The following is a 21,510-nucleotide window of genomic DNA, read 5'->3' on the forward strand; positions in this document are numbered from 1 at the left end:
CCACTGGCTGGAGGCACCAAGGCCTTCAGCAGTGACTGGGGAAGCTTTCTGGATGCTTCACCTCTGTCGTGCTCCGAAGTCTACAGCTGTTTTCAGACCAAGAGGTGCTCAGCTTTGTTACAATTACAGCTCTCAGGACTCTGGAAAGCACTGCTCTGATAAGAGATAACCAAAGTGTGGGCTCCCCACCACAGCTTCCTGCTGCGTGCTACCACTGCCACGCTGTCCCTGCTTTGAAACTGCCATCCCTGACTCGCTCATCTCACTGGAACAGAACAGGATCTTTCCTCCTGGAAGCAAACAGCACTGTCCTAAAGCGTGTTGTTTTGGGCCATACTATTCAGAATCCCCACTTGATTTTACGTCGGCTGCAAATCCAAAACAAAGAAGCAACACAGAATATGGGCAGCAATAAAATAAGTTAGTAGAAGAACAGCACAACAGGACAGAACACATTCACAAATTACAGGATTCCTCCTCATCCTTCCCATTACCAGAGCAGGCTGCTAGCTTCCATCAGCACGGGGCAGACAAAACAACCAGAGCAAGCTGCCATGGTACACATCAACATCCTCCTTTGCTCTTACTGCAGAGCACATGGGAACAGCTCTCTCCTGTACACAAGTAACACACATAAGGTGGGGGGAAGCAGATCATCTTCAGGCATTAGATGATTCAAGGAACAATTACTATACAGAGCTGATTTGCAGCCTGTGAATGCATAAAGCCATTCCAGCTGTATCTCCCCAAAAAAAACCCACTTCACTGCAGCCTCACAAGCCAGGCATTTGCTTCAGATATTCCAGTTCAGTTGTAACTGCAAATTAATCCATGCCACTTTGTTTCCCCCCTTAGACTTCACGTACGTAGATGCCTTTAAGCTCTGTTGCTCAGGAGATGGATGATTCACTGTGCCAGGCTCCCCTTCTGGCCTGTCCACAGCTCTCTGAGCTCCACTTTGCAGCCAAGGTCTCGCAGTGCAGCTTTGGCCACATCATCGCAGTCCTTGTGTGTTGCACGAGCTTCTGTTATTAGGTCCTCAGCTCCCATCTCTAGGATGGGCTGAGAATAGTCTCGGCTCCGGGAAACCAGGTTGCGGATCAGCATGCAAGCCTGTTTCTGAGAGAGGTAAATGAGAGAGATTAGCATCTGGGCAACCAAACGTGAGATGCCATAGACAGCAACAAACTATCTTCTAGAAGAATAAAACTCCTAGACAAAGTACAGTTGCTGTTTTACAATGGAACTTTATAAAAGACCACATTTGCTGACATTCCAATGGCACCCAGACAATATCAAGTGCTTCTAAAATTATACTAAGACATGATGTTTCTTTGACAGGAGACCCACCTTTCCACCTCCATGCATGCTCTTTCCTATCATGCTGCTGCAGAAGCTTGAGCTGCTGCAGCAGGACCCCCTATCTCCTCATATGCTCAGAACTTTTTGGTATTTGTCAAGTAAAGGAGAAACGAAGCAGTGAACGCAACACCAATCTTGACTGAATGATCAAGAGGCAAATACCTGTACAGCCACTTCTCGTGGGTGTGCTTTCATAGCCTGAAGAGCTGCCAGTGCCCCTCCACCTTCCATGATGACATTACAGTTCTCAGGTTTGCGCAGAGCTAACATGCACAGTGCTGCACAACCTTGCTCACAGATCTACAAGACAAAGAGCAAGGACACACTGGTTATAAATGCTGCTTTAACACAAGAACGTTTCAAAGAATCCAGAGTTCTGTTCTCCTGTTTGGGGACTTCTTTAATAAATAATAATATGAACAATAGCAATCTTTAGTTTCTTCCTGAAACATCGTGCTTCTCTGACACGTAAAGCAAGTTTCATATGGTAATTTACAACAGATTTAGAACAATTTCAGTAGGGGCTGAGCTGCAGCCCTGGAGGTATAAAACGCTGTATGTAGTCCCAGACTGATTCACGGACAAGAAAAAAGTATAGCATAGTAGATGAGTATACCTTTACATTTACACACATATATGCCAAATCATGCACATACCCACTCCATATCACAGGTATGTTAAAGGTTCAGTGCATTGTTCAGGTTATAAAAGTAAGTATAATCATTTAATACGAATACATAAAGCATATCTGCTCTCAGCATAAGCTGTTTACCACAAGGCAGAGCAAAGCTGCGGATCGCTCCTGCCTATTATGGTAAGACCCCTGCATTACACAGCCCAAAGCCCTCTGCTCCCAGCCACTGTGGGACACCACCATCAAGCAATTAGCTGCATACCTGAGGGTTGTTAAGGTGATGGCTTATAGCGAGCACAATAAGGTCAGTTCCACCAGCAGTAACTATGGCATCTTTCACATCGTCATTACCTGCAATCGCTCGGATGGCACTCAGTACCTGCTTCACCACATCCTGCATTCATTGAGGAAAAGAACAGCTTAGAAAGCAGCAGGAAAAGTCATGCAGTGTTTTGAGTCACCTACAACATCCCCCAGCAACTCCACTCAATTTTAATTCCCAGCTACAAACTCCTCAGCAACTCAGATGTCAGGTACGCTTTCCTGCTAGGCAGGATAACAAGGAACTTGTTAGTTTGGCAGAGGTTTCCAAAGACATTTAAAGAATCAATCAATCCTCTTGAACCTCTAGAGGTAAATGGGATCGACACTTGGATTTCAACACTAACTGGACCTAAAATTATGCATCAAGGCTCACTCAAAGCCAGGATTTGAAAAATCAAATCTGCTGCATTATTTTCTGTCCCCCAAGTAGATTCTATATTACTCACTGGGTGATCAATGCTGTCAGCCAGGAGAGACACCATAAAATTTAAGCCCCCAAGGTCCACAATTTCTTGGCAGAATTCATTCCTGACAGAGAGGCGAGAAAGGGTGGCACACAGTTCACTGAGAACACTGCAGTTATCTGTAAATGCTATAAAGGAGAGATGAATGGAAGAATTATGAGCCAGGAAGCCTGCTAGCAGACTCAAGGTGTTGTACTTTTCTTCATTTAAAAAACAAACAAACAAAAAGCAACACACCACCCCAGGAAGCAGCTAATTCCCACTTAGATCTTACAACAGATTATCACAGATGGCATTCTGCTTGCTCTGTATCTAGACAGGGAGAGCATCCTTCCTTGGCAGGAATGCAGCACCTCAGCAAGGACATTGTGTCTGTAGTCCTGCTCTGGGCTGTGAAGTACTTCCTAGACAGACTGACAGATAGCTCTGTAACTGTCACCCTGGTGCTGCCAATATCCTCCAGAGCATCCACTGGATTTCTCTCTTGGGGCACACTTCAAAGGACTTAGATCACGTAAGTACCAAATTTCCAAGTGATCTCCGTGGAGCTTCAAGTTACAAAGCACAGTTTTAGGATAAGAAAGCAGAGATGATTCAAAATTAGGACCAACGGTCATAGGGTGAATTTTACCTTTTGCAGCTTCAATGAGAACCCTTAACCCGTCGTTTTCCAACACAATCATTTTGGCGTGATCATGAGCATGACCAAAGGGCACACGGATGTCATCATCAAACGTCATGATCCTGAGAGCAGACGAGGCCGTTCGGACGACGTCAGCGCTGTCTCCATGCAGGACGATGGCTCCAGTCAGGAGTGGCAGAACCCCACCCTTCACAAAGTCCTGGCGATTCTGCTCGTGTTTCAGACAGGCGTGCCGAATGCAACGGATCCCAGCCAGCGTCATTTCAGCATCCTCCTTATATTCCTTCAGAGTTTGTAGCAGTAGATCCTGGCCCGCGGAGTCAAGTAAGTCTGGCTGCCCATCCAAGATGGCAGACAGAGTATTAAAGGCTTTCATCATTAAATTCCTGTCTCCTGAAGCCAACTGGCAGGCAGAGAATACCACAGGATAGGCACCATTCTGCCCAGCCAGGTAGCGGAAAGCCAGCTGTTCTTTGCATTGGTCAGTGAAGACCACCAGCTGCTCAGCCATCTCAGTGAGGTCAGAGTCAGCAACGCATCTCCCAAGGGAATCTAAAGTCTGAAAAAAGAAAACGAGATTTACTTTTCAACCTGAACTCTATGGGAGCAAGAGTGGTTTATTACAGCTATTATTATACATCAACAAATTTGAATATTTAAAGTAATTGGACAAAGCTAAGGAACAGCTGTCTCAAAGAGCAGCGTTTTGTCTGCATAAAACCCTTGGAAGAACTCCACACAGAAGAAGTTACGCTCCACATCTCTCAGCCTGTGACTTCAATGAGCAGTTCACCCCCACACCCAGAGGACAGCACAGAGCTGCAGTCCTACCAGCAGAACTTCGTGCTTTTGCTTTTGACCATTTTCAGAGGCCGGCTGCCGCACAGCTTTGATAATATTGCTTAAATCGACACCTAAAAGGAAAAACAGAAACAAGAAGAACATTAATTACGGGAGCTGAGGCCAAGGATCAGCTCAGGATCAGTGCAGAAAACGCGTCAAGGATCTGCCACCAGAAGAGTGCTCGCCCAAGTAAACATCAATTAGGAACGAGAAAAACCTCAATTTTGTCCATCAGACCGCACTGTGCAGTTTCACTTCGAGCAGTTTTTCAGCCATAACTCCTCCACACAACCAGGTTTCCATCAGCAGTATCCGGGCCCCGATTTACAACGGCTGCACTTCCACAGACGGCCCTCGGCCCCCCCCGCGGCGGGGCAGCTGACCGCGCGTACCTTGGGACTCGAACTGCTGCACGGCCTCCCTCACAGCCTCCTCCGGATCCATCTCGAACTCCGCGATGTTTTCCTGCACGGCGTCATCGAACGTTTCCTGCGCGATGTGTTTGGAGCCCATCGCGGCCCGCGGGAGCCGCCGCCGCAGCGCAGCGCTGAGAAAAGGCCGCAGTGAGCTGAGGAGAGGCGGTAACGGAACGGCTTTTCCTCAACGCAGAAACGCTCAAAACCGAAAACACATCGCCAAACGGGCCGGGCTTTTTAACGGCTAAAGGCAAACGGGCGGAGATTTCCGAGGCCCAACACTGAGATGCGGAGGCAGCCGGTCCCGCAGTCAGCTCAGCTCAGCTCAGCTCAGCTCAGCTCGGCTCGGCTCTGCCCCCGCAGAGGGCCCGGATCGCGGCCCAAGCCCTGGAGGAGCCCCGGCGCTCGGTCCCACCGCGCCGCTCCCCGCCGGCCGCCTCCCGCCTGACAAAGGGCCGCGGGCTGAGCCTGACCCGCCTCGGCCGCCGTACGCCGCCGGCCCCGCCCGCCCTCGAGGGCGCACGCGTTAAAAAAGTCACGGCAACCTCTCCCGGGCGAAGAAATGCGGAGCGAAAGAGCTCCCGGGTGCTCCGACTGCGCACGCGCACGCTGCCGCCATGCTCCCGCTCCGCTCACGCATCGGGTCGAGCACTCTGCGCAGGCGCACTGAGGGGGAGATACGAGCCGCGCCGCAGTGGGCGCAGGAACCCGCGGGCCGCTCTCCCGCTCCCCGTCCTCTCCCGCGCTGCCCGCCCCCGGCCCGCACCTTCACTGTCAGTTCCGCGCCGTCCCTCAGCCGCGCTGCGTTCGCACTGCGCCTGCGCCGCGCACGCGTGAGAAAGGAGGGCGGGAGTGAGGGCAGCGCGGCGTGCCGCGGGGGCTGCTGGGACATCCCCGGGCGGTGGGGCGGCTGCGGCAGCGCGGCGGGGCGCCGCCTCGGTGAGGGCAGGGCCGGCTGAGGCGGGGCGGGCCGCGGGGCGGGCCGGGCCGAGCCGGGCCTCCCTGTCCTGTCCCGTCCCGTCCCGTCCCGTCCCGTCCCGCTGAGGGGTCGGAGCGCGGGAGGCGCCGGTGTTCCCGTCGGGCCGGGCCGCCCCTGGCGGAGGGCGCCGGGTGAGCGCCGCTTTGTGCTGTTTCGCTGCAGGGAAGATGGCCTCGCGGCGGATCACGCGGGAGACGTTCGATGCTGTGGTGCAGGACAAGGTGAAGCGGTACCGCGCGGAGCGGGGCGATGCGCTGCAGGAGGCGATGCATCACTTCAAAGGTAACGGGACCCGGCGGGGCTGCGGCGGCTGTCCGCGCGTTTGGCCGAGGCGGAGCGCTGCGTTGCTGCGCTGCTGTGCTGCCACGATCGGCCTCGGCTGCGGGCTGACGGCTCGGCGCGGCCGGCGCTGTTTGAACGCGGGGTGCAAATTCAGGGCAAAAGCCGAATTTGGGACAAAGGAATCGCGGCGGGGCGGTGTGAGCGGCGCCGGCTGAAGGGCGGCGGTGTTGGGGCTGCGTGGCGGCGCCTTTGCAGCCTTGGAGGCTTTGTATGAAGTGTGGCTTTTAGGGCGAAAGCTGTGGTGAATGGCTGCGAAACGCGTCCTTCTGCCTTCTAAAGCTCCCGTTTGAAAGGTGTGGAAAAATGGCGTGGGTTCCATCTGCAGGAGGCAGTGCTGTAAATCGAGATCTCTTCTACTCCAGTTGTCGTATCTTAAAAAAAATAGAGCAAAATTAAGTATGTGTTTTCTCCAAACATCTTTTGCCTTCTGAGCTTAATTACTGCAGTGGGGATTCCCGCGTTCTGTACAGGAAATTCCATCCTTTCTGACTTTATTGTCATTCTAGATGGTTGTGTTTGTAGCAGATATTATCACAGAATCATAGAACGGCCTGGGTTGCAAAGGACCACAATGCTCATCACTTCCAACCCCCTGCTATGTGCAGGGTCGCCAACCAGCAGCCCAGGCTGCCCAGAGCCACATCCAGCCTGGCCTTGAATGCCTGCAGGGATGGGGCATCCACAGCCTCCTTGGGCAGCCCGTTCAGTGCGTCACCACCCTATGAGTGAAAAACTTCCTCCTAATATCCAACCTAAACCTCCCCTGTCTCAGCTGAAAACCATTCCCCCTTGTCCTATTGCTATCCACACTCGTAAACAGCCGTTCCCCTTCCTGTTTATATGTTCCCTTATTATCTGCTGTTCTGCTGTGGAATTCTGACATTGGGTGTGAGAACAGAATGTGAACGCTTCTGATATTTCTACATGGAGAAATGCCGTACAAGCGTTATATATGCAACATGGAAATCTTTCTAGGCAGAAAGTGAGAAGAAAAGAAGCTTTATGGCAGAACTCATGTTTCATGTTTAATAAATTGCTTTGTAATGTGTCCATAGGCTTTTTTAGTCATTCAGTGCTTTTTGCTATTTAATGTATACAGGAAAACACGTATGGTGCATCAGTGTGGTTTTGTTTTTGTCATTGCAGCTCATTCGAGGCCAGTCCCAAGACCAAGATATGAAGACAGTTTCCATGATGATGGAAGATATGACGATGCCCAGCACCATTCCCATGACGACTGGGCTGAGAACCCTAGAGATGACTATCCAGGACCTTCTTACAGATCTGCAAGCCCTCTCATAAGGAAAGCTAACTACTACCACGAACAGTTTGGCCACCCGGCATCTCGTGACAGGGAGTTTGGCCACCCAGCATCTCATGACCGGGAGTACGGACATCCAGCTGTGCGGGACCGGGAGTATGGGCACCCAGCATCTCGCGACAGGGAGTACGGGCGGCCGGCTTCTCATGGCCGGGATTATGGGCACCCCCTGCCTCGGGGTGGCCTGGCTTCTCATGATCAGGACTATGGACATCCTGACTCTTGGGAAGCTACTGGACCACATGAAACTGACTTTAGTTCTTCAGATATTTTAGGTGATTTTAGATCACCAGGACTCATGGAAGATGAGTATGGCAACATGGAAAATCAGGAGTATGATGTAGACTTTGGAATTCAATCTGACAGTGAGTTCCGACCCCCAATACGGAGGGGCAACATTGGCAGGGGAAGAGTCCTGCGAGGAAAGCGTATTACAAGGGGTGCTGCTAAAGCTAAACTATTCAAAGGAGACATCAAACCCCCCCTAAAGAAATGGAACCCTAAAAAGCTGCAGCCAGGCCCTGATCAGAAGCCAACTGTGCAACCTGATCAAATGCCAGAAACTGCTGATGGACCCAACCAGAGGCCGGTGGCCATCCAGCACCTCAATCAGAAGCTGCCTCCACAACCTAATCAGAGGCCAGCTATAGCCACCCCGAGACCTATTCTCAGGCTCCCGAAGCCTGCACATGTTTTCAGAAATCTCAATTTTGACCTTGTGGATAAGTCTGACATTTTCTCAACGTTTGGAATACAAATCATAAAATGGGCTGGATTTCACACCATAAAAAACGATGCGGAATTTTCCCGACTCTTTGGAGCTCTCTTTGAGCTGGAGACAGAAACGTGTGCAAAAATGCTTGCTTCGTTCAAATGCTCCTTAAAGCCAGAACACAGAGATTATTGTTTCTTTACCATCAAGAGTTTACAGCATGCTGCTTTGAAAACTCCCAAGGTGGACAATGAGTTTTTAAATATGCTGTTGGACAAGGGTGCTGTGAAAACAAAGAACTGCTTCTTTGAAGTAATAAAACCGTTTGATAAATATATAATGAGGCTACAAGACCGCCTGCTAAAGGGTGTTACGCCTCTGCTTATGGCCTGCAATGCTTATGAATTAAGCATTAAGACAAACGGTTTTGGTAACCCCAGAGAAATGGCGAGTGCTTTTGAGATCACTGTTTCTCTTTGTCGTAAGTCGTTAGCACTTCTGGGTCAGACCTTTGCATTAGCGTCTGTTTTCAGGCAAGAGAAAATACTGGAAGCTGTAGGGCTCCAGGAGATGGCTCCAGCACCAACACTGTTCCCAAACTTTGATGATTCGACGTTGTTTGGAAGAGAATACATTGAGAACTTAAAGGCTTGGCTGGAGAAGAGTGGCTATCCAATTCAGATGAAAAAAGCTGAAGCAGAGTCCACAGAGCAGCTTAAAAAGCCCTCTCCTGACACAAAAGTTAAAAGTGAGTGAATCCTTGTAAGATTCTTTGCAGTATGTGGTTTCTCTATTTGTCAGTAGAATGTTGCCTTATTGCTACAGCTTTACTAGTTCACGAATAACAGATTGTGGGAATTCCATGTAAATCACAGGCAGTGCTGAGGTGGGTAATGCTGTCTGCTGTAGCTGTTGCTTTCTGCTCTGTACCTGCTTGTGCAGGTGAAAGCGTGTCCTTCCCCTCTCCTACCCACCGACCTGTCACCTTGGGGAGAGGCTGGGACCACATCTGTCGCTGACTGTGTTATGGGATAAGTGTTTGCATAGAGGAGAAGTCAGAGATGGTACCGTTATGGTTTTATCAGTTGCAGGCATATGTTTAAAGCTGTTGATATGACTGCATTTTATTTTTCCCTACAGTCCCACAGCGAGCTGATCGGAAAATTGTAGAAACAATAGAACAGCTGGTGAATAGCATTGTTTCAGGAACCTTGTCTGCCAAAGAGAGAAATGCTCAAAAGAACTGTCCTGAATATTGGTAGGTGTGTTTGAACAGTGTGCCCTAATACTGCCTTGCTCTGCTCCACTGAAGGTATTTGGAATATATTTCATTAAATTCCATATTTCATTCAATGGATGTGAGATTGAAGCCTGTAGTATATGTAGTTAGACTGTTTGAAAATGTTTCTGCAGCCTCTTGTCCTCCCTGATACCCCTGGAAATTGTCCTCGTGCTTTTGTTTTAGTAGACCACGTTCTATTTGACCCGTCAGTAATTACTATAGTGATCCAAATATGAGATATTCAAATCAATTTACGTGTACAAGGTGAAATTAATAAATAAATGCAGTTAATATATAGTCATGTGATAGACTTAGGGGTGTGGTGTTCTACAAATAATGTTTGGAAAATTAAAGGTGAGGCATTTACTGTTAATACAACAGCATCTCTGCATGTGTAAATTGCAGCAAGGCTGATTAATTACTGGCCAAATGATTTATGTCAAAACCCTCCATCATTTATTTGCTTAGCCTACTTTATCTTTACTTACTGCTTTAGAAGTGGAGTTGCCGTAGTGGCTGATGTATAACCCTGGAAAAAAAGATGAATTGCTACTAAATTTCTGATCTGAGAACTTGAGATGAGTTGTGCTTTTGGCTTAGGCTTTTGTTTTATGTATATGATTTTATTTAGGTTCTTGTCTGATGAAGATAGTCTAGAATACAAATATTACAGACTGAAGTTGTCAGAGGTGCAAAGACAGACATCGTCAGGAAAGGAAGCAGGTGGTGAGGGCGGAACGCTAGAAGAATCTGCAACAGAATCAGTCAGGGCCATGTTGTATGCCAGGAAAGTCGCAAGTATTAAGAGAAGGCTATTCAAAAGGAAAAGGACTGGAGTTATTGCACAGCGTGGAATTCGAGGAAGGAAGGTGAGGAGAACAACCATAGGGACGCAGACTTTGCTTTCAGCTGGTACGGTACTGAAACACCAAGACAAGCATCTTCAAGATTCAGTCCAATCAGAGCCTTCTGTATCAGAAACCACCACGTCTGAGAAGAATTCTTCTCTCGATACCTCATCCTCACAATGCGGCACCAGTTCAGAGGTCCCTCTGCCGTCAGAAGAAAGGGTGGATTCAGAGGATTTACTGACACCGCCTGAACTTTTCTCATCATTGCCCTGTCAGTTTCCTGATGGTAAGTGACAATTCAAGATTAGATTTTAAATAGTAAATTATGTGGGAAAAGAACTTCGTAGAATGTTCTGCTGGAAATTCTAATGATGTTTGTTCAGCTAAAGTAGATAGTTCTGAGCCATACTGACCTTCCAGCAGTGCAGATTTTGTATGAAGCTGTAGCTAATGAGTGATATGTTTCCTGCAGTGGATGCTAAAACGATGGAGACGGCTGAGAAGCTTGCCAAGTTTGTCGCTCAGGTAGGACCAGAAATTGAGCAGTTCAGCATAGACAACAGTGCGGATAACCCGGACCTTTGGTGAGTAACCTATACATTTATCTGTACAAAAAAAACATCGAAAGCCTAAGTTATCTGCTTGCATCTTGAAACAGTGTTCTGCCAAAGTATTTTAAATTGGGTTGTTGTTTTTTTTCTTTTAAATGAGGCTCTGCTCAATAGTGGCTTATGTGCTCTGGTGTAAATTAGTAGAGGTGTTTCACTTCTGGCTGTACTGTGCCAACAATGGTGGAGCCCTGTGATTTCTTCTGTCTCCCTCAGAATCACTAAGCCTATTTCTATATGCTCCACATGGCTGGAACTTCGGGGAGGTTGGAAGATTCTTTTCTGGGGTTTGCTGCTTCCCTTCTGTGTGATCCGAAGGCAGCTTTTTGCCTTAGCTTGTACATCTGTATAATGAAGATCATTGCACTGAATTCTTTACAACACAATAACGCAGTTGTTCCTTTCTTCCAAATAAGAAAATGTTCCTGATAATGTTTTCACTGCAATTTTTGTCCAGGTTTCTACAGGATCGAAACAGTTCTGCTTTCAAGTTCTACCGCATGAAGGTCTATGAGTTATGTCCATCTATTAACTTCAGTGATGTGAAAGAAGCAGCTGATGCTGGAGAAGATGCTAAACCTGAAGAGAGAAATGTGGATATTTCAGAGGAGGAGGAGGAAGAGGATGAAGAAGAAGAGGAAGACAATGAGGAGGAAACTGAGTTTGAGGAGGATATTTCCCGGCCTTTGGAAGAAATGGAGCAAGCTGAGGAGGGAGAAGATGATGATATCTCAGCAGGTAGAAGTGTGGAGAACCTTGCTGAAGAGATGATTTCCAAAACAGGAGAGGAAATTTCAACAGGTGAAACGCAGCTAGCTACATCATCTGATGGTGCTATACCAAATCTGTCAACACAGGCATCAGCTCCTGCTCCTGGAACCCTATTTCCACGCAAGAGAATCAGCAGCAAGTCTCTGAAAGTTGGTATGATTCCTGCGTCTAAAAGGATATGCCTCATAGAAGAACCAAAAGGTGAGTGTGACTTGTATTTTGAACACATGGGTGCAGAATTTGTGCATTGTATGTACTTTATTGCTGATTGTCGTTGAAAGAATTGCATCTCTGTAATAGAAAAATAAATACAGCTTTTACTTCAGGTGACAAAGGCAAAACAGAGTAAATGGTGTAACAGTTTTTGTAGTGTGGCACAATAGCTAAGTTTGCTTCTAGATTGAGGTTACCTGCATCAAACATCACTCCTTGGGTGTCCTCTGGACTATATGTGAATGCTGTCTTCCCTCTGCAGCTTAAAGAAAAAACATGGTCATCATTTTTGGAGGTTTCAGTTCATCAGCGTGTGACGGGTTTGACAGACTGAAATATAGCACTGAGCACACTTTGAACGTTTGACTGTTCTACATATATTTAGACTTGGATTGGCCTGTCAGATTCTGTCAGTACAGCCACTGTGGTGGAGGGGGGTCATAATATTCTGAGAATTGAGAGATAAGGAGCTTAAAACTGATCATATGTGCTTTACATCTACTTTAACAAATGTCTTCACTCTGGTAATGATTTTTATTGGTGAAGGCTGTCATTTGTGATATGAAAATGATATAAAATAACCTCATTTAATTCTGGAAGTGAAAGATCCGAAGTCCTTAATATATTCATCAATGTATTGGTGCTGGCAAGATGTGTATGAAACTAAATACATGAGTGCACTTAATTCTTTTTGGTAACTGAGGTGGGGTGTGTGTGAACTGTCTTACTGTTTGGTTTGATTTAGTTCTGGTACTTCTTGATGATTCTGATTCTAGGCCAAGATACTGAGTTAGAGTCCCAGTTGATCGTGTACTTCTTGGGTTCTGTATTAAAATGTGGTTTTCTTTACAGCTGATTCTTGTCTTTGATTTGACTTGCAGTTCATGAACCTGTCAGAATTGCTTATGATAGGCCTCGTGGCTGCCCCGTTACAAAGAAGAAGAAGGTAAAGAGCTCTTCTGGTTTGCATTTCATTCTGGGAATCTGAAAATCAGCTGTGTCTACAGGAGACAGCCTCTGAAAACTAAGCATTTTATGATAAGACTATCGAGCAGCTGTGTCTTAATCCTAATGTAACAAAACAGTTTCAGAACCTGAAATATATTTGCTAATTTATTTTTTTATTTTTTGTAAACTAACAAGTCAGGCACTTACTGTTAGGTAGGCTTTTTCTCTGTGGCTTCAGAAACTATCTTTGCTTGTCTGCTTTTTATTCTCTCCACAGAAACCAAAAGATTTAGAATTTTCACACAAGAAACTGACAAACAGAAATGTAGGCTTCCAGATGCTTCAGAAGATGGGCTGGCAAGAAGGACATGGCCTGGGTACACGTGGAAAAGGAATCAGAGAGCCTGTAAAAGTGTATGTAATGGGAACAAGCTACAGCAATCTGGCAGCTATGGAACAGGCTGGGATCCTAGTAGTAACTATTTCTATCTTAACCCTCCTTGATGTGGCCAATTCCGTGTTTTGTTTCCTTCTTGATGTGGTCTTTGGCCTCAGCAAAGTAGAGCGTGGAGACTTCACGCGTTTTTCTGGCCAGGCTGAGCACAGTCTGGTCTGGAAGTTGGCTGTTCCTTGCTGTGCACTTTGACATCACTGAAGTTGCAGTGTGAATGCTGCAGTGTGTGGACGCTTTCAAAAGATATATGGGTTCCCCTATTATTCAGGAGATGTTTTTGTTTGGTATATTTAGTTGTTTTTTTAATACCTGCTATCTTGGGGATCTCCTTGCCAACATGCTAGGTATGTAAGATATAAATAGACTCTGAGAATATCATACACGGTACTCCCTAGGTTGAGGCAACAAAATTATTTTCACTGTAAATATGTGGTTCATTCCGTTGCATGCTGAAAGAGGTAAGTGCATCCACCAGAAGGTAAGTGTGCTTTTTTCCTTTAAAATGTACTTCTGTTTTTGAATCTTCACTTTGTCTTTTAAAGTTGCTGTATCCTGTGTCTACTGCTGAAGAGTGGATGTGAACTCCCTGACTGAATAAGGAGGCAGAATCAGTTTATTTGTCTCTGAACCCATATGCCAAGCTTTCTAGTCCATACGTAGAATTTGTGGGTTAACGTTCTCTTCATGCCTTTGACAGTACTGGTCATTTTAGTTGGTGGCATACTTCCAGTTGTTTGCTTTCTATTTTTGTTATGGTTCCCTGTGGTCCTTTGGCCATTACTGTATTTTTTTCCATTGGTCTGCAGCAATTGGACAGTGAGAAAGCAGCTTACCTCTCCTGCAGCTCTTTTGTGCTCACAAGTGTCAGAACTGTGCGTTCTTAACCTCAAAACCTGTTGGGTCTGAATATATCATCAACATTTTTATTTCTATAGCTCCTGGCACAAGTCTTGCTGCACAGCTAATAATAAGCTATTTAATTATATTTGCTCTGATAGTTAGCTCCTCATATTCTAAAATTTTCTGTCCATCTTTAAGAACCGTGTTTTTAGTATGTGAAAATACTGGTTTGCCAGTTTGAGTCCATTACTTATCACCCATAAAGTGATGTAGAATAGCGAAATTTTGTTTTTCTTACAAAAACTCATTGATCTTTTCTGTAAAGTAGAGGTAAGTCCATATCATTGATTGTTTTCATGGTGTCCACCTCTCTTTACTTTCCAGTCAAAATCATTCTTTTGAAAATACTTTAGGCTCATCTCAGTGAGAATGAAATCAGTGCAACTTAATGTTTTACTTTCCCGTTGCTTTGTTAGAGTGCAGAGTGTTTGGGTTTTTGCTCCATGTGGTTACGGTTAACCTGTAGCCTTCACTCTTGCCTCACCTTTTAAAGCTACCGACTCTTTTGCTGAAGACTTATTTAAAAGTCGGCATGCTGTCTCATCTTCTCTTAGCAAAAGGTGATGGATTAGTAATGGTAGACACTCCAATTCTAGTGTAGCATTATATCAAACAATGTATAGCACTTTTATATCTAAAAGTAATATATGCAGTTACATCAGTTGTCACACAGTGGAACTTGGGGCTCTTTTTTATTGGAGAAGCTTAAGGCTTTTCTTTGAAAGCCTGCTAGGGCAACTCATGTTTTTGTTGCTGTAAAAGTTATATGAATTGAGTGGTGACCCCTTGAGGAAATGATGGCTACAGACGTTTTGAATGGAGTTTTCATACCAATGTTAAATTACTCTTCCCCATCTGGAGAACTGGTCAGATGCACAGCTGTGGCAGCTCAGTTCAGAAGAAAAAAAAACAGTATCCAGGATTGGTAGCGTGGACTGTAGAGTGGAATTTGCTTGTTAGAGCCTGCGAATATTCTCTTACCATTGCACAACAACCTACTTGCCTTAAGTGGACCTGTTACTACAGAATTTAGATAAGAACCATTTTTCTTTATTCTACTTAAGGTTCTCAGATTAATTTCAGTGCATGGGTTGAAAAGTTTTTCCAACTTCATGTAATGAAATCTTTAATAGGTTATGGTAATATGATGAACCCAGAGGATAAAACTGGCACAGAGGATCATTCCTGTGGCAGAATTTTCATTAATCTTAGCTTTGTAATGTCTGTGTTCTATGCATAAAGCTGGAGAAAGATGTTTCTGTTAACTATTTGTATCTCCACATTCTTGTGGGTCATCTGCTCCCATGTACTTCCAGGATAGAATGCTGTTTTGATAGCATTGAGGCCTATCTGCTCCTGTTGGTATGTTTTGGTGATGAGAAGGAAGTTAACTTATTTTATTTTTCCCCTGAACGGTCAGGAGCTCTGGGTTTTGTCTATGATGTCTGTCATGCAAGACTTTAGCTTGCTTTGGGTACTAGAAATCTCAAGCAAGCAGTATTATGTCCCCTTGGTAAAAAATTTCATCTTTCATCCAGAGTTCTGTGATGTTTCCTACTTACTCCTCAAAGTCTCTGACTTCTGTCACTTTTGAAACGTAAGAAACAAGGCAATTTTTGCCATCCTTTCAGCAGGTGATCTTATCTACTCCCATTAAAGTGGTTAATGTGAAAGTTCGTGTAAGAATTTGCTCTGTTAGGTAACTGTCTTCACCGTTCCCTTAATATCATAGGAGTGGTTTCTTCTAGTGGGTGTTTGCATGCGTAATGGGAGGTGGGAATTGTTTTACGGTTGATGTCAGGTACTGAGTCTCTGCTCCCTTCTCCCATAAATGAAGCAGAGTTACTTTTCCCTCAGGTTGTGTCTGTTGGAAGGTATTGTTTAGATCTCTTCTACACGTTGTGGAATGTAACAGGAACAGTATATTCTAACTATTCATTTTACTCCCTAGGGGTGCTACCTCTGCAGGGGAGGGCTTGGGTGTTGCAGGGGAAGAAAATAAAGAAGATGCATTTGATGTTTTCCGTCAAAGAATGATACAAATGTACAGGCAGAAAAGAGCAAGTAAATAGGTATGTGCAATGGACACGTCTGGTTTGTGAATTCCTGCAAACATTAAAGTAACAGGTTTTTAAAGTCTTCTTTTACCAAGAAAATATTGTTTCCATGAGTATATCTGGCTTCTTAACATTTCATGAAAACCCAGACCTACCTTGAACTGCTGAATTACCCCAAATCTTACTTTCTAGGTGTGACATAAGAGACTCGCTCATTAGAAAGAGCACGGATATGTAAAGGCTGCAGTGTGACAGTCTTCGGCAGAGAGTGCCAGTATGAAGAACACTTGGTTGGTTCTGTAGTAGTGGATTTGAACGCTTATGTATTATTATTTTCCAAGATTAAAGTTAGTCTTGTATTTAATTGTGCAAGCTAACAACTTGGATGTCATCTTCTGAGGGAGAAACAACTGTTTTTGTTCTTGGAAGTGCCAGTTTACCTCTGTCTTAGGCCACGTTTGCCTGTTTTGCAATGAGGCGGCTTACTACCAACAGAAAAAGCAACGTTACCATTGCGACTTGCCTGCTTTGGCTCTGTTCCTTTTGGAAGCCAAGGACCTTCTCAAATTAAAAACTTATTACCAGGCAGTTCAGTTTATACTTCACTACGTTTTGTTGATGGGCTCATCTTCTCATCTGCTTTTCAAGTCTGCATAAAGCAGTTTCCTTTCCTCCACACACCAGTTTCAAGAAGAATCTGTACCCACCTGCTTATTTTATATAGGATTCTATACTTGAAGTGTAGGATGAATAAGTAAGTTCATTTGAGTCTGAGAACACCGAAACCTTCCTTGAAAACGTTGGCTGCTAAGGTTTTCCATTGTAGCAAGCAAGCAGTGCATATTTTATATGTGCTTTTTGATTTTACACAAGGTTGCAGCTCTTGTTCAACACATTCTTGAATGATATCTTTCCCTCTCAAGGAAGTTTAAGCCATGACCAGGTGTGATTTGTGTGTTTGCAGAAAATACTGAAGAAGATACTTGGAAATCAAATAATCAAAAGTCATCTGGAAGTGGATCATCAGTTTTGTAAGACCATCAGTTTAGAGTATAATTTTATTTCTATTAAATATTGGCTTTGCAGAAGTTTTCATTCAAAAGCCCCATGAAATAAGACAAAAAGCTTGTAATTCTGAGGGACTATTTCAGAATTTACTGAGAGAGAAGACTGGATTAACCTACTCTGCTTCAACAAAAAGCAATTCCTAACTTCTTGGTGAAGCAGCTCTGAAGACATGAAAGATTTAGCAGTGTTACCACAAATAAACATTCAAAGTCTGATCATTCATCTTTTTCAGACAAGCACATCAACAAGAGCTCTGTGACTGGATTACTGAAAGTGGCAGAATGTAATGCATTTTTTTTTAACATACTTCTCCATCTTTACCTTCCTCAAATTAGTTAAAAGTCCTCACTTGAATGTTACAGTACCCAAACCTACTTAACTGAAGTTCTCTTTAAAGAGTTCATCTTGAGCTGACGCATGCTTTGCTTATTAGGAGTGAGTGCTGTCTTGCTGATGTTTCCATCCTGCATCATGCTTCTTTACAGAGCAAAGAGCTTGTGCACTCCACCATAGTGTGGCAGCATCTCAAGCTCCTAACTGACAAATACACAAGAAAATGTGCTCTTCAGTTACAAACTTGCCTGTGCCTGCTGTTTGAGAACATTATATTCTCTCCATTAAAAACCCTGCTGGTTGAAAGGGAGTATATTCGTTTTCATTCTGTAGCAACAAACTTTTTCTGGCTTGTAACAACCATCATGAATGCAAGGTTTTTCTTTATGGTATGGGTTTGTGAAACTAAAAGAAACAGTGTCATGTTTTGGTGTAATTTTCTGACCACTGTTTTAGTTGCTTTGAAGCACACTGATCACTAAATAAAACCATAATGGCAGGTATAGAAAAATAGCACGCTGCTAGTTCTGTTTTTCCATGGACATCACGTGTCTTCACCTTTATGTTAACAAGAAGCTGAAGTGTGAAATCCATGAATACAAATAAGTTTATCTGGTTATCATATTTGATTAAAGACATTTGATGGTCTAGAGATTTCCTGTAGGCTTTGCTTTACTTGGAGATGCTTTAAATCCATAAATGTTTTGCACCTACTTTAAAGGTCATCAGTTATGGTGTTTGGTGGTACCTGTTAAGTTCCCAGCTGGGTGTATTCTTCACTGCCTCTCTTCTGTGCCTGGTTAGCAGTTATGTAATGTAAAACTTGAGCCTATCAAAGAGGAGAGTTGCCAATCACTGTCTGTTTTACAATGACAGTCTGCAGCTAATATTGTTGCCTTCTGAATTATTTCTCAAAAAGGAATAGTTTTTATTTTAGTTCCATTGATGAAGCTGCCACTTTTTCTGTTCACGGTTTTTATTTCCTTGCAAACTTCCAGTTAACCTCTTCTTTAACCTTTACATTTTGGTAGCATTCTTGATTATACGTTGCACTACTTGCAGACAGGCACAAGGCAGTGTCGTTTCACACCGGACTGAAATCCGGTCTCTCACCCTATATCAGCATTCTGCGCTGTTCTGATTTGAGTTTGTTGGGCATAGTACCTTTTGGGGTGCCTTTACTAAACACCTACTTGCCCAATCTGGGATATCCAGATTGGAAAATGGTACCTTCCTTTCTGATTGCAGTTCAATTTAGAGTATAATGTTGTCTTGAAACTAAAACATTGGGAAAACCTTAATCTGCTACTCTGGATGGCTGTAGTCATAGCATGGTCTGTCTTTCTTGTGCCAAACTTTAATTTTGGACAAGACATCAACAGAGCAGTATTGGTGCTGAGATTCCAGTGTTGCTCTCACGTGAGTTACTATTTGCCACTTTTATCTTGTGTTACCAAGAGATGACCTTACACTCCTTTTGCAAAAGGAATTTCCTTTTATTTTGACCTGCTTTTGCAGGCAGCTCTGATTTGAAAATTTAAGTATGTACATATGAAACATTTGTTATGCAGATACATTGCCTTGTTGAAAGTTTACTAGCTTCTTTTCTGTTATTTTAGTTCCAGGCTCTCTTCCATGAAGACTGCAAGCTTCAGTGAACATTTTAACTAACTTCAGTGGTGTGTCTGCTGTCTTTTGGTTGGTTTTTTTTGTTGTTTTTCTGTTTTGTTTTGTTCTTTGGTTGGTTGTTTTTTTTTTTTTTTTTTTGGTTTTTGCTTTGCCATTAATCTTGCAGAGCAATTTGCTAGTTTCTGTTCCATGCAAATTGGCAGTAGCATTTAGCTAGTAACAGTAGATGCTTATGTTATGGGGTAACTGACGTTTCCTTTCAGTGTAAGTAAAACTGTTAGCATTGTTAATCTTTTAATATCTGCAATAAATGTAGAACTAAACACTATATGGTTTAAATGTTTTGCTTGTGAGTTTGGCCGTTTGTAAGAGATATGCATCATTTTTGGCACTAACAAGTGGAATTGAGATTATGCAGTGTTATGTATGTGTAAAGCAGAATTTTAGTGTGTGAGGGAAGGAAGGTCCCTCTCTTTCTGTGCTGCTAAAAGCTTCTGTTGAGAACAGTCACTAAATCATTTTTTAGTTACTTCTTCACGTGGCTTCCAGTGTATTAAACCCATACACAGCAGTGTTACTCTCCACACGAATGCCAGAACCATGGTGCTCCAGTTAGAACGCCAGTTTTACCTTTTATTCACAGTTGTTTCTAGTTTTCTTCACATACTGACTTTAAGACAAGCAAAGCTTTCTGCATATACCAGTGTGGTTTATTGTTGCCTTTAAATTTGAATTCATTTTTTAGATGGGATATGAGGAGAAAAAGCCTGCAGCAAACTGAACTTTAACAGTTGTGCAGCCACGTTGTATTGAGAAGTGAAGTGAAGGTATTTATTTGCTAAGGATACAGGCTGAGCCTCCTGTCCCTTGCTCTTATAGACACCTATGGCAAGATTTACTAGACATGCTGGAGTCCCAGCTCTGCCTTTTTCCTCCTTTTCCTTTAACACTTATTACACGTGTAAGGACCTGGTTCTAGAAGAAGGAATGTCTGCTCTCATAGGAGAGAAATGAGGAGATCCCTATTTTGGGGGAGGTGTTTTAACAGAGTAAAAGAACTACAGCCACTAATACATCATTGGGAGTAACTGTGTGGAAACAATATGGGGGTTGTTTGTTTGTCTCTGAGGCTTTCTTTTGGTGTAACACAGTGACGTTTTTCCTACTTATGGTTTGTTTTTTGACAACATGACATCATCCTTAGTGTGAACGCTTCATCTGTGCTGAGATGCTACTTCCCAAAATCCATGTACGGTACATTTTCCTATTGATACTCCATTTTGCTTTAAACTTCACCTTGATGTATCATGCTCAAAAAGAAAAAAAAGTCTGGATTCAGAAACTCAAATGTTACTTGTTTGGATTGTTTTCTATGCTACGAACAGGTCTATTTTCTAATTAAAAATAAATTCTTCCAAGTCCTGTCCCATCCTTCTTTCTGCATGTCCAACCACAACCAGATGGTAGGTTTGAGCAGTAGGGAGCACCTTAGATGAGAACATGCTCAAGGAACAGTAGGGGGCTTCTGGGATGAGTGGTTTTTGTGGCCCTGTAGGTGATTGAATTGCAGCAAGCACGGAAGATGTTTGCGTTGTCTGTGGGCAATAAAGTGACAGCTGTTCAAGAAAGTGCTGGCACACAGCATGTCCTCTGAGCTTTTTGTGCCCAATTCTTCTCATTTTCTTTAAAATTACCACCTAGCAAGGCTGTGCTCTGAGGGGTGGCTTAGGTTTCGTTAGGTGATGACAGAAAAGTAGCAAATATAATGCAAGGAGATGTTATTTTTAAGCAGCTGCTCCTTATCGATTGTTGTGTTGTTGGGGTTAATGATCTGTATGAGGTTGCAAGACCTCCTTCAGAGACAGAACCGGTGGGTAGGAAATCAGAAGTACGAAAAGCCATCTGAAAGGAGAGAGAACCGCTGAGCAGACACAGCATGGACATGGGAAGGGAAGCTGGAAGCTCAGCTTTTGTTTGATGCCCTATCAGTTGCTGTGTGTTAATTACTGATGGAGGGGGGGGGGGGGGCTCTGCACGGTCCTAATTTGCAGTGCTCCCCACACAGAGCAGCCCAGGCTTTATTTCACCGTTCCTCTGCTCGTCAGTTACTGAGAAGACACAGATCAGCTTCATGCGTATGTAATTTATGTCTTTTCCACACTCACTCCTGTACATAAGCAGTATATAAAACTGTTTAATAGAAGTAATAAAGATGAATTGTTTTGCGTGTAATTTGACACAGAAATGAAAAGCAACCGCTCCTGCTGACTGTCAGTATCTCGGTCCCAACGCTGCTCGAGAAACCAGTGTCAGGAAAGACAGAGGCTTAATTAGGAACCGACGGTAATGACTTTCT

At 44.2% G+C, this 21,510-nt stretch overlaps 3 protein-coding genes across 15 annotated transcripts in view; 2 read left to right on the plus strand and 1 right to left on the minus strand.

Moving 5' to 3' along the window:
- Nucleotides 1–402: 402 nt before the first annotated feature.
- On the minus strand, nt 403–5,521 carry ARMC6 (armadillo repeat containing 6). Of its 2 annotated transcripts, none has more exons than XM_418230.8 (8): nt 5,453–5,521; nt 4,663–4,817; nt 4,259–4,341; nt 3,416–3,986; nt 2,767–2,912; nt 2,259–2,390; nt 1,525–1,662; nt 403–1,119 (listed from the first exon to the last, which is right to left on the minus strand). In XM_418230.8, exons 2-8 carry the CDS (start codon nt 4,781–4,783, stop codon nt 907–909), a joined length of 1,404 nt encoding a protein of 467 aa, XP_418230.1. In that variant the 5' UTR covers nt 4,784–4,817; nt 5,453–5,521; the 3' UTR covers nt 403–906. The 2 variants fall into 2 exon arrangements, with proteins under 2 accessions (XP_418230.1, XP_025000073.1); XM_025144305.3 differs by having other exon boundaries at nt 4,663–4,838.
- Nucleotides 5,337–20,583, plus strand: SUGP2 (SURP and G-patch domain containing 2). 7 transcript variants are annotated; one of them, NM_001396335.1, is made up of 11 exons: nt 5,572–5,625; nt 5,828–5,947; nt 7,154–8,788; nt 9,181–9,298; nt 9,954–10,459; nt 10,646–10,757; nt 11,239–11,753; nt 12,647–12,711; nt 12,991–13,127; nt 16,019–16,139; nt 17,089–20,583. In NM_001396335.1, exons 2-10 carry the CDS (start codon nt 5,833–5,835, stop codon nt 16,137–16,139), a joined length of 3,324 nt encoding a protein of 1,107 aa, NP_001383264.1. In that variant the 5' UTR covers nt 5,572–5,625; nt 5,828–5,832; the 3' UTR covers nt 17,089–20,583. The 7 variants fall into 7 exon arrangements, with proteins under 7 accessions (XP_025000043.2, NP_001383264.1, XP_040509480.1 ...); XM_040653546.2 differs by having other exon boundaries at nt 16,317–20,572; NM_001396337.1 differs by lacking the exon at nt 16,019–16,139 and having other exon boundaries at nt 19,145–20,583.
- HOMER3 (homer scaffolding protein 3) overlaps nt 16,035–21,510 on the plus strand; it is a 41,954-nt gene continuing 36,478 nt past the window's right edge. For all 6 annotated transcript variants that reach the window (XM_046904695.1, XM_040653768.2, XM_046904697.1 and 3 more), the window contains exon 1: nt 16,035–21,497. The gene's annotated coding sequence lies outside the window, so the exon portion shown is untranslated. The remainder of the gene's footprint in view (nt 21,498–21,510) is intronic.

Source organism: Gallus gallus, chromosome 28 (assembly GCF_016699485.2).
Source record: "Gallus gallus isolate bGalGal1 chromosome 28, bGalGal1.mat.broiler.GRCg7b, whole genome shotgun sequence".
In the NCBI taxonomy this organism is placed as follows: Eukaryota; Metazoa; Chordata; class Aves; order Galliformes; family Phasianidae; genus Gallus; species Gallus gallus.